The following is a 10,702-nucleotide window of genomic DNA, read 5'->3' as shown; positions in this document are numbered from 1 at the left end:
CTGACTAAGGGGACCACATCCACCAAAACTATCTCACACTTTCATATTTTCAGTCTATTAGCGGTGTCCTTGGCAAGAGGAAAGCAATCAAATGCGATAATAAAAGAGATTAATCACAAGCAGTCCGTCTCCATTTGGACCACTCTTTCCTACTGGCGCATTCTTACTGGCATCCTGTTGTTTAATTGCAGCGTGCGTATGGCAACATACGACGGGTCGCGAAAACCACATAACATAAATCTCCAGAGCCCGGTCAAAACGACCCGAAAAACACCTGGAGAAGGACTTCAAATTCTAATTCCGATCCGGGTGAGATGATGGGGAACATCAAAGTTGGAAGAATATTGGGAGAATAAAATAATAGCATGGAGTTACTCAAATCTTGGACAAGGAACGTAGCTAGATAACAACAACAACAACAATAATAATAAACAATAATTAGCATCGAGTATCTTGTATTTATTTGCCTTTGGACGTATTAGTTGGGTGCTGTTTCAGTCCAGAGGTTATGGGGTTTGTGCTGGCTGGCATTCTCACACTGGCTTGTGAGAGCCAGCGGAGCGACACATGAAGCTCATTCGCGTCCCTGTGAATGGCTGAACACAGACGGCAGAAGGAGAAAAGAGATCGATGCAGAGCGCTGTTCTCTCCTCTTCCTTCGCTGCCGGGATTTCAATCCTACCTAGAACGACCACGGGAGGTCACAATGACTGTCGGTTTTTAAACTCTATATTCTGTCAAGATAAATACCCAACTGAGATATTAATGCATTGCATATGTTAGTATGTCTGTTAGAAAACGACTGACACCAAAATTAACATTTTAACAACTATAATACTATTTTTAAACAATTTAAACTTTAGAGAGACATGGTCGAACTTGGATAGCAAAATTGAAAAAGTGAAAATATTACCTGAAAAACAAAACGGAAAACACATATTGCTGCTCTAACAAACGTATCAAGGCCCATAAAACGTGAAATGTAAAAAGAAAAAAAGAACTGAAAATAAATATTGAAACAGTCCTAAACAACGACCGGAACTTTAAAACTACTAGAACAACCGTGGGCGCCACGGTTTTTAAACTCTATATTCTGTCAAGATAAATACCCAATTGAGATATTAATGCATTACATATGTTAGTATGTCTGTTAAGAAACTAACTGACACCAAAATTAACATTTTAACTGTAAAGTTTTAAAATAAAAACTCAGATATCATGAAGCTGCGTTTTGGAGTCTTTAGTGAAACTTTTGCATGACGACACATCTGCTAGCGTGTCGGCTATCCATGCTACTAACGCCTCTCTCACTCCGCTACTTCCGGGCTTAACGCGAACCAAGAATGTCTCACAAATTACGACACTTTAACCTAGAGCGCCCCCTTGCGACCAGAATAAACATTAAAACTAACACCAGAAACATTACTAAAACATGTTACAAAGCAACTTTTAATACTATTTTTCAAACGATTTAAAACGGCCGCTGTCCAATGCCTGTAAATACTGCAACGCCTCGGTGGTAGTCATGGTGCGTCTGAAACGGCGCCTGTAACCAGACATGTTGGCAATAATCAAAAAAATCAAATTTAAACTATTACTCTGCACTGGAAAACGCACCTTTTTTCTACGACAGAGCAGTGAACCTCACGAAGGAAACGATGCCACCGAAACACACGTCATAAACTGTGACATGACGCGCACGATCACGCGCAAATTACCAGCGGCCATTTTGACCGCTCATGGTCGTTTTAGTTAGATCTTATCGTAACTTTTTTTTGTGCAATTCACCTAAAACTCATTTTAATGCAAATATATGCAATTTTAGGTGAATTCAGGGAGCGGCAGGTCTGTATCTTTTTTTTCCCCACAAAGTTATTGAACTTTGAAAATCCACGATCGTCTTGGTCGCTCTGGTTTAACAGTGTGACGATGTTACACGCTTGATTACACACTAAACTATTAAGGACAAACAACAACAAAACAAAAAGTGAACTCTGAAGGGTCACCAGTCACGTGGTACGAAGCGGCGACATAAATTCGTGTAATTTCCCCCAAAGCCTGAGTCAGACATATAACAGTGACCTAGACCACAGACAATGCAATACCGCTACGCGGGGAAAACAGCGAGGAGTTGCCTGGGACATAACTGATGAAAATAGGAGTCATTATCAGAGGCTTCACAAACACATCTCAGAGAGGAGTAGAGGGGAGAGAGGGGAGAGGGGAGAGGGGTGAGGAGGGGTAAAAAGAGAGAGAGATACACAGAGAGCAGAGTTTCAGTGTCGTACCGGATGCATTACCACTCTCCCAAATGTTGGTCACTGCCGTGTTTATTTATCTACCCGACCCACTCAGGGGTGACCCCTGGGGCGAGCAGTGGGGGGGGGGGCAGCTGAGCACCTACATTTGGAGTGACGCGTGCACGTTCGCGCACGCGCGCACGTTGATTTACAACTCCCATATCAGGCTCCACATTTGGCCACAACATCTAAAAATATCACCCCAGAAAAAGGTGGAAAAATACCAGCTTTGTGTGGAAAGAGAGAGAGAGAGAGAGAGAGAGAGAGAGAGAGAGAGAGAGAGAGAGAGAGAGAGAGAGAGAGAGAGAGAGAGAGAGAGGGTCCTGGACCAAACACTCTTCCTCACCTCTACATTTTTACCGCACCCTGACTAGTGAAAGGCAGGCTTGTTCTGTAGTGTTTGCTGTCTAACCACTGGCTCCAAATACACTCATTCAGCCAATCACACACACACGCACACACACACACGCACACACTATCATGCTTCATGCTTGAAAATTCCCCGCTAGCATGCAGGGGTCCCGCTGCAGGTCACCCATAGCTCAGACCAGCACGCTCTGTTGTGGCTATTCAGCATTTAATATGTAGTGAATTCAGGGGGCAGCCGGGAACCGCTGCAGCCGGGACGCGAACTCGGCCCCCACCACGGGCGACTACGTTAACCAGTCGACTAAAGGGTCCGACCCGTCAGCCAGTCTACTCATTCATGGTCGTTACACTACCCCCCCTCCTCTCCTCTCCTTCGGGAAGCGCGTCCCCACGCTTCAGCATACCAGCACCCTTACGCCGCTGGGCGCACGCGCTTCCGATGGTCTCACGGTCTCACCATCCCACTTCTGACACCAATGTAGCAAATTCGGGAGGCAGCCGCGAACTGCCGCAGCCGGGACGCGAACCCGGGTCTCCCGCACCACGGGCGACTACGCTAACCAGTCGACTAAAGGTTCCGACCCCTTAGCAAAAGGCTAGCGAGTCTACAAATCTGTGGTCGTTACAAATACATTAACTATACAATCATTAGGGGGTGTACGGGTAGTGTAGTGGTCTATTCCATTGCCTATCAGCACGGGCATCGCCAGTTCGAGTCCCTGTGCTACCTCCGGCTTAGTCGGGTGTCCCTACAGACAATTGGCCGCGTCTGCGGGTGGGAACCTGGATGCGGGTGTGTGTCCTGGTCGCTACATTAGTGCCTCCTCTGGTCAGTCGGGGCGCCTGTTCGGGGTGGAGGGGGAACGGGGGGGTAGCGTGATCCTCCCGCGCGCTACGTCCCCCTGGCGAAACTCCTCACTGAGGTGAAAAGAAGCGGCTGGTGACTCCACGTGTATCGGAGGAGGCATGTGGTAGTCTGCAGCCCTCCCCGGATCAGCAGATGGGGTGGAGCAGCGGCCGGGACAGCTCAGAAGAGTGGGGTAATTGGCTGGGTACAATTGGGGTGAAAAAAGGGGGAAAAATCCCTCCTAAAAAAACCAAAACAAAACAAAAAACTATGCAATCATTACATCTTCACGTTATTACTGCCTGGTATGCACACATAGTGTGCATTGGTCTGACTGTGGAGGTTTTAATCACCTCGCCCAGAGTTTATTCTCAAGAGTTGTCTGAAGAAATGGAAATAACTCTCGAGGTAATTCTGCATAATCATAATAATAATAATAATAATAATAATAATGATAATCTATGCATCCCTTACGCGCTGCCTTTTGCTTGCAACTATTCCACCACCTCCTCCTCCTCCTCCTCCGGCAGTAAAAAGAAGTTCACCCACTCGAGAGCAAAATGGGAAAGACAGGGATGGTATAACACCATTGCTTGGGAATTTTAAACAGAGGAAAGTTGGCACCGTCCAACATCTCGGCTCTGCTCAATTCAGCCATGAATATTTCCCGACTGTGGAAAAGCGGCTCTCTTCTCGACGCAGCAGAACTGAAGCATTAGACGGAATTATAGGTGGACATATCCTGCCTCCACATTTCAGAACAGGTTGAGATTTAAGTATTTGGTAGCTCTGGAAATGAGTTTTTTTCATAATCGCTGGTGGTTTTTCATGCAAAGAAACCCTTCGGGTCATATTTCAGATATTGAACTTCTTTTTTTTTTACATAGTAAACTTGTTGAACTTTGACCATGATCAGATGCACAAATAATCCTCTCCATGACTTATGAGTGGTCAGAAAACGGGGAGAACGCACGGACGCTCACATGCACAACTGAGCGATGAGGACGCACGCGCGCAGCGCGCGCACGCACGCACGCACGCACACACACACACACACAAGCGCACACACACACACTCAGAAGTGCTGGGGAGAAAGACAGAGCCCATTTCAATGGACTTTCCTGCTGTCAGAATGTCTGGTATGCATTAGCCACAGACTCCAGTTGGATAGTTGGATCCACAGCATGCGTGCACAAATGTGCGCGTGCACATGCATGGAGACACACACACACACACACACACACACACACACACACACACACACACACACACACACACACACACACACACACACACACACACAAACATACATATACAGAGAAGAGAGAAAGTCTCGCCAGGGTCAAACATAGTAATACAGTGATTTTGGTGAGAGAAGAAAACTGTTTGACAAAATCCTGTCTTATTCTCGTCTGCCTTGTTTGTCCCTGACTTTGCCTCGTACTGCTGTTACCCATAGCATCTCTTTGGGGAAATGATTCATTTCAGTGTGCCAAATGGTACAAGATCACACATCAGACAAAAGATTTAAACTGCCTGGGCGTCCGGGTAGCGTGGCGGTCTATTCCATTGCCTGCCAACACGGGCATCGCCGGTTCGAATCCCTGTGTTACCTCTGTCTTGGTCGGGTGTCCCTACAGACACAATTGGCCACGTCTGTGGGTGGGAAGCCAGATGTGGGTATGTGTCCTGGTCCAGCGCTGTGTATAGTGTCTGGCAATCCTTTGATCTTTGCAACACGCGCTGTGATTGGCTGAGAGCCTGTCACATGCTTGATGGATGCCATTTTGTCTACCAACGTCTGGCTCTGTTATCATGACGTTTCAATGATTTTTTCTGCGTTTACTGCCAATTTCTCACCCATTTGTAGCAGTTGAAAGAGAAATGGTGTGTTGTGCTGCTTGGGGCTGTTTCGTTCGGCCGTACGATGCATCGATTTCCACAAGATGCACAAAGGAGGGCAGTACATGGGATGGATTGAATGACAGGGGCAGTGTGTAGGTAGTGTTGAGATAAACTAGACAAGCGCCCCGATACAGAACTGACACTGCACTGGCTAAACCTCGAAACAGGTAGGCCTAATATTATTTCTCAAGTCCATCCATCCATCCATGCATTATCTGAACCACTTATCCTGCTATCAGGGTCGCGGGGATGCTAGAGCCTATTCCAGCAGTCATTGGACAGCAGGCGGGGAGACACCCTGGACAGGCCGCCAGGCCAACACACACACACACACACACACACACACACACACACACACACACACACACACACACACACACACACACACACACACACACACACACACCCATTCATACCTAGGGACAATTTATTATGGCCAATTCACCTGACCTACATGTCTTTGGACTACGGGAGGAAACCGGAGCCCCCGGAGGAAATGCATGCAGACATGGAGAGAACATGCAAACTCCACACAGAGGACGACCTGGGGCAACCCCCAAGGTTGGACAACCCTGGGGTTTGAACCCAGGACCTTCTTGCTGTGAGGCGACCGCGCTAACCACTGCGCCGCCCTGATATTATTGCTCATTATCATTCACTAGTAGCCTACTGAACGCTGCAAAATATGTAATACTGGTACTGATCACAAATTTACCCACCACACCAGTAGGGTAGTGGATAAAAACTAAAGTCTCTGGAGTAAATTCTTTGGGTTGAAATCTACATGCATGCCACAGAGTCCCCTGCTCGGTGCCTGCGACTGAGTTATGACTGCTGGTGGGTTTCTTCCTGATCTCATCACCTTCATCATGGACTGAAAAAGTGAAACACGTTATTACCATAGCCTCTGCTCCTGATCTGGTGTTAAACCACCTACCCTGACTACTGGTACGCAATGATAAAAAAATTTCTGGTTCTCTGAAACTGGGATTGAAATGATGGAAAATCCATAATTTCTGGAACCCTAAGTACTGGTACTTAATGATGTAAAATACATAAAGTGCCTCTCAAAATTATTTATGTAGTCGTGTGGCCTTAAAAGGCCATACCCCTTTCTCAATAGCTTCAATATGTTGTCTAAATTGTTAATCTAATAAATTCTTGTTTCCTCTAAGTTGGGGTCAAAGTCTAGTAATAGAAATTAACAGAGTGATCTATTCATGGTACATTGCACCCACAAAACAGGGTCAGCTGTGAGCCTCATTTTGTCATGTGACCAATTAATAAGGTGACAGACAGAATAGTCATGTTAAATTCTTATTTAACAGTAGTCAAAAGTGAGGCGACTTTCGGTCAGTTATCTCATTAAACTAGTCACATGACATAATAAGGCTCATAGCATACCCTATTATATGGAGTGCTTCAATCGTCTTCCTAATTTCTATTACTGCACTTGATCTGTGACTCCCGACTTGCAAGAACATGAATTTGTTAGATTAAGGAAGTTAGACAAAATTTGGCACTATTCAGAAAGGTTTGAGCTTTTCTGAGGCTGTCATGAGCATTTTTAAGACTTGCATACCACCGCATAAATAATTTTGAGAGGCACTGTAATTTCTGGTGCGCACTGGTATTGAATGATGGAAAAGACATCATTTCTGGTACTCTGACTACTGATAATGAGTGATGCAAAATACACAGTTTTTGATACTCTGAATACTTGACTGAATGTTGGAAAATTCAAAATTAATAATGATACAATATACATAATTTCTGGTATTCTTCATAACATGGAGTGATGCAAAATACATTGTGCATCATTAAATCTTAAATTGTGTACAGAAAATACCATAATCTCTTCTTTCCACAATGGTATGTGCTATATGACTGATACATGGTAGAAGGTGTGACTGAGCTGTTGGGCTCAACTGGCCTGACTGATTATGTAATCTACCTTTGATGGTGGGGTGTGAGCTGATAAGCAGTTCACACACAACCATCAAAACACACAGCAACCTACCAGTTGGTAGGCAATATGACGCCCGTGTAGCCAGTTGGCCAGACTCTCTCTATACACAGCACTGTCCTGGTCGCTGCACTAGCGCCTCCTCTGGTCGGTCAGGGCGCCTGTTCAGGGGGGGGGGGGCTGGGGGGAATAGCGTGATCCTCCCACGCGCCATGTCCCCCTGGCGAAACTCCTCACTGTCAGGTGAAAAGAAGAGTGGCTGGTGACTCCGCATGTATCGGAGGATGCATGTGGTAGTTTGCAGCCCTCCCCGGATTGGCAGAGGGGGTGGAGCAGCAACCGGGACGGCTCAGAAGAGTGGGGCAATTGGCCGGATACAATTGGGGGGAAAAAGGGGGGGAGAATCCAAAAAAAAAAAAAAGAAGAAAGATTTAAACTGCCCATATTAAGCATCCTATGGTAAAGTGTGCTACAGTCACGTCCAGCTAAGTGGGTAAGAAGTGAAGCTTCAACATGCTATCAACAGATATGGCGAAACAGGCCTGAAAACAGCAAACAACCACAGCACACACATAGGATATCCGTTGAAAACTCCCTCTGTAAGCGCTCTCTGTAATCTGTCCAGCACAACGTGAAAACTCCACCGTCTGTCTGTCTCCTCTTCCCTCTGAACACCTTGTGAGACTCTCTGCCCTCTCTTTTCTTCTCCGCCAGCACAGCAAAGGGTGCAAATACTGTATGAATGATTGAGAAGAAGGCTTTGTCACGTGTGTGTGTGTGTGTGCATGTGTGTGTGTGCATGTGTGTGCAGTGTTGCACGAGTGTTGTGCATATGTAGTTGAAGATGCAAACACAAGTGTGCGACTCCCTCTCTTGTGAATATGGTGGAGATGTTCGGGTTTGAATTTGCGGGCAGGACCTCTGAAAACAAGCACCGTTTCCCACGTTAAGCCACCGAGAGAGGAGTTGAATCAAATCTAATGTGCTATTTGTTTGATTTTAAAAAGTGTCGGATGGGTCTGTGAAGAGGGTATAGCAATGTTCATAATCAACCCCCTATATCTGTCTCAGAGAGGAAGACTGATGGCTACAAAAAGGCCAATCACAAAAAGTCTTATGCCTATTGACATGGCTTGCATGCTTCCTCATTCAATTACAGGGTTTATGATAATGAAATTAACTTTGTACATACGTGACAGAAATAATGGAGCTGAATTCGGTTTAACTGTGCATTGCATGACAACTAGTAATAATACATGATGAAGATGCTGGTCTGGTGTGGTGTGTGTCAAAAACAAACAAGTCGCCTAGCGCAATATAAAGCTTCCCCCAGACAAGTCAACCCCACCTTCTCGAGGTTCAGACTGTTTTCACTAGCGGGGCTCTGACTATGGGCGAATCACCAGCGCCCTATAAAGTAACCGGTATTCCGCTATCTTGCAGGATAAGGCTTTTTAGCCAAAGGCTAAGGGTGGGGCAACCCCGAAAAGAAACCCCCGGAGGAGTAACCCCCCATAGACTCATTATCATGGCCCACTGGCATGTGGACACGCCCTGATAATGAGTCAAGGTTACCCCAGTTATGGGTTAAATAACAAAGCTACAGGGATGCAGCATAGTGGTTGTGATATTTCAGCAGAAGAGCCAATCAATGATCAATGGGGAAACTCACAAGACGCTGAGCGGAAGAACCTTTTTGTGGTCAATGGTCAGCGTCACCAACTCAGTCGAATCTGATACTGCTCACGTCCATAGTTGTGGCGAAACATGGACGTGTTTTAGTAAGACTCGTCTTACTAAACAAGCTATTGAAAGATGAGTATGACTCTTCATCCGAGGATACTTGACCTGATGATGATGAAGATGATGAAGATGCAGAGATTTTTAGTGTTTGCTTTGCAGCTGTGGCTAGCTGTCCAGGAACTAGTAAAGTGGGCCACTTTACTAGTTCCTGGATAGCCTTGCAGAATGTAGTATCTGTATTTACTGTCCAGGAACTAGTAAAGTGGGCCACTTTACTAGTTCCTGGATAGCTACTGTGTGTTAGAGCCTAGCAGAATGCAATAATTATACTTAACTCGAATCAGCTATGTTAAACTTGCATCATCAACAGCAGTCATACGAGCGTTTTGACAGGAAAATATCCAACGTGTCTCCCTGTGTCTGTCCACCAAATGTTGCTACTCTGTTTTCCTTGTAAAACATAATCGGGCCTTTCTCGTTGACATCACACTTTCCTTACAAAAAAGCCCCCACCCATACAGTTGAGGCAGAGCAGGAGAAAGCCTGGCATGCTGCTGCCATGCCGGGATCAAAGAGGCCAAACCAGAACGAGAGAGAGAGGGGGGGGGCAGAGTTCCCACAAACTAGCACTGATCCAAAATCTGAATCTGAACATGGCTGAACCTGCCTGAGAGTACCAAACCATACAACACAAAGTGGTTCCATGAATGCAATTAAATCCTGAATGTGGACTCAAATCCTCTCATAAAGTAAGTAGACTGAGGTAGGTTTGAATTAAAGCAGATAGGCAAGTCCACCGACCCGCAACATACCGATATCCTAGCATGGAAAGTGGGAACATGTTTAGATTGTCTCTTTCTCACGGCTCATCTTCTTGTGGAGGAGGTACAGACCTGGGTTGACCTGCGAGGTGACGTCTCCCGAAAGGTAGAGGAGGATCAGCAGGGGGAAGTGCATCTCCCACAGGCGCTTCATGCCGAACACACACACACACGCACACACAAACGCACTCACACACACACACTCACACACGCACACACACACATACACAGACACAGGCTTCCAACCTGCAAAACAAGGTGAATACAGCAGGTGAGATGAGTGACGATAGTTTTAGATGTGTGAAAGTCTCAAAAAAGTCTTGAAATATGTCATTATGTCATATATATATATATATATATATATATATATACACTACCGTTCAAAAGTTTGGGATCACCCAAACAATTTTGTGTTTTCCATGAAAAGTCACACTTATTCACCACCATATGTTGTGAAATGAATAGAAAATAGAGTCAAGACATTGACAAGGTTAGAAATAATGATTTGTATTTGAAATAAGATTTTTTTTACATCAAACTTTGCTTTCGTCAAAGAATCCTCCATTTGCAGCAATTACAGCATTGCAGACCTTTGGCATTCTAGCTGTTAATTTGTTGAGGTAATCTGGAGAAATTGCACCCCACGCTTCCAGAAGCAGCTCCCACAAGTTGGATTGGTTGGATGGGCACTTCTTTGAGCAGATTGAGTTTCTGGAGCATCACATTTGTGGGGTCAATTAAACGCTCAAAA

At 45.5% G+C, this 10,702-nt stretch overlaps 1 protein-coding gene across 3 annotated transcripts in view; it reads right to left on the bottom strand.

Annotated features, from left to right (window-relative positions):
- ddr2a (discoidin domain receptor tyrosine kinase 2a) overlaps nt 1-10,143 on the bottom strand; it is a 27,216-nt gene extending 17,073 nt beyond the window's left edge. For 2 of the 3 annotated variants that reach the window (XM_056278050.1, XM_056278051.1), the window contains exon 1: nt 10,024-10,137. In XM_056278050.1, coding sequence (XP_056134025.1) covers nt 10,024-10,105 — 82 coding nt within the window. In that variant the 5' untranslated portion in view covers nt 10,106-10,137. Of the gene's footprint in view, nt 1-10,023 lie in introns of all 3 variants that reach the window. The other variant, XM_056278052.1, reaches the window with a different exon arrangement.
- Between the last annotated feature and the right edge of the window lie 559 nt (nt 10,144-10,702).

Source organism: Lampris incognitus, chromosome 3, assembly GCF_029633865.1.
Source record: "Lampris incognitus isolate fLamInc1 chromosome 3, fLamInc1.hap2, whole genome shotgun sequence".
NCBI classification, from domain to species: domain Eukaryota; kingdom Metazoa; phylum Chordata; class Actinopteri; order Lampriformes; family Lampridae; genus Lampris; species Lampris incognitus.
This window is presented reverse-complemented; position numbering and strand designations above follow the sequence as displayed.